The following is a 1,840-nucleotide window of genomic DNA, read 5'->3' as shown; positions in this document are numbered from 1 at the left end:
TTCGATCAGGCCTTGGAGGTACAGCGCGTTGTCTCCAATCCAGCGGCCGGTGATAAACGCAGTCTGCAGCTCATCCACAACTGCATCCAGGGCGGGCTGCAGGCGGGCGCTGACGGCCTTGGACACCATCTTGAAGTCGCAGTTGAGCAGCGTGATGGGCCGGTAGGACGCCAGCTCGGCGCGGTCCAGGCTTTTGCCCTTGTAGATGAGCGTAATGATGCCCTCCCGCCAGGAAGCAGGCAGCGCCGCTGCCATTTCGCCGCCATCGTGGGCGTCTGCAGCGGCAGCAAAGGCAGCGGCAGCAGCAGCACACAAGCGCGGGCCCAGCAGTGCCCAGAAGACCTTGTACACCTCGTACGGGACCCCGTCCGACCCAGGTGCTTTACCATTGGCGGAGCCAGCCAGCGCTGCCATCAGCTCGGCATCACTGAGGGCGCCGTCACCGGACCCCTCTGCGGCGGCGTGCAGATCCGCCGGAACCTTGCGGTCAATGGCCGCCAGAAGCTGTTGCTGCGACGCCGTACAGACCGGCTGCACGCGGAACAGGCCGGTGGGGCTGGTGCTGCTGTACATGGCTGCGGCGGCTGCGGAGACAGTGTTGCGCGTGCCCGGCCCCGTGAGCGCCACAGGCGCCGGTTGCCCCGGCACCTTCAAGTGCGTGATGGGCTCCTGCGCGCCGGCTGCTGGCTCGTCAGCCTGCCGATGGAACCAGCGAGTGCCCCGCTCCCCATGCTCCTCCATCAGTGCAGCGCGGGCTTTGTGGCTGGCCGCTGCGGCAGCTGCCCGCTCCTCCCGCACCGCCAAGTTGGCCATGGCCGCAGCCTGACGCTGCGCGGCGCTGGCACCCGGCCGGTCGGCCAGGGCAGCGGCCGCGTCTGCGGCCAGCACCACGCCATGCAGCCCATCCCGGGTCTGGCGTGCATGCCGACGGTGGATGCTGGTGGCGGCCTCCCGCAAGAAGAACTTGTCCGCCTCCCATTGCGTGCAAGCGCCGTCACCTGTACTGGCCACGGGATTTGCGGCAACGTGCGCCTCCAAGCGCTGCTCGAGCTCCAAACGCAGCGAGGGGTGAAACAGCAGGTATGTGGGGAAGCGCCACTGCTCCCGGTGCGCATGTGGCAGGTCGGGCAAGGACAGGGTGAGCAGCACACCGTTGTGGTCCCCAGGCGCCCCATACGTGCGAGCGACATCCACCACCCACGGCGCCGCGGTGGCACTGACATACCACCGATCCAGGCGTGCGGGAGTGGCCGGCTTGGGCGTGGCCGGATGCGTGTAGCCCTTGGCGCCGCCACGCTTGCTCGCCCAGGGGTCCACCAGACTGAACTGGGCGAGGAGGCTGGCAAGTTGCGGGGCACCTGCAGCACGTGACGGGCTAGGGGCCGCCTCCTGACTGGCATCGGTGACACAGTTCCAGTCCCCACCGACAACAAGCACCCTGTCCGTGGCCAGGTGGGGATGCAGCCCGGCAAAGAAAGCAGGCTTGTCCGCCACGGCCGTGGGCGCATACACACACACAAAGCGCAGGCGCAGGTGACCCACGTCCCAATCCCAACATACCACACGGCCCGCCGCATCCGTTGACGGCGGCTGCAGTACGCAGCCTGGAAGGGACAGCCGACTCCGCGCCAGGATAGCCGCCCCACAGGAGTGGGGCGACGCTGCCGGGCTGGCAGCAAGGCAGTGGCGCCACGGAAGGCACGCCCCCTGCGCGGCACGAAGGCAAGACTCCAGCGCCGTCGTGTCAGTAGCGTGGGTCTCCTGCACCATCGCCACATCCGCCCCAACTTGCTGCAGGTGCGAGACCAGCGCCCGCGCCTTGAGCGGCGAGCCCAGGCCG

At 68.5% G+C, this 1,840-nt stretch overlaps 1 protein-coding gene across 1 annotated transcript; it reads right to left on the bottom strand.

Annotated features, from left to right (window-relative positions):
* Positions 1–1,840, bottom strand: CHLRE_03g208553v5 (uncharacterized protein). Its single transcript, XM_043061558.1, has 2 exons — positions 85–1,840; positions 1–11 (listed from the first exon to the last, which is right to left on the bottom strand). Exons 1-2 carry the CDS (start codon positions 1,768–1,770, stop codon positions 6–8), a joined length of 1,692 nt encoding a protein of 563 aa, XP_042926432.1. The 5' UTR covers positions 1,771–1,840; the 3' UTR covers positions 1–5.

Source organism: Chlamydomonas reinhardtii, chromosome 3, assembly GCF_000002595.2.
Source record: "Chlamydomonas reinhardtii strain CC-503 cw92 mt+ chromosome 3, whole genome shotgun sequence".
NCBI lineage: Eukaryota > Viridiplantae > Chlorophyta > Chlorophyceae > Chlamydomonadales > Chlamydomonadaceae > Chlamydomonas > Chlamydomonas reinhardtii.
Note: the sequence above shows the minus strand (reverse complement) of the source record. Positions and strands in the feature narration are given on the sequence as shown.

Bases quoted from the DNA above. Each gene is read 5' to 3' on its own strand.
- CHLRE_03g208553v5 (XM_043061558.1), bottom strand. From the start codon at position 1,770: ATGGTGCAGGAGACCCACGCTACTGACACGACGGCGCTGGAGTCTTGC.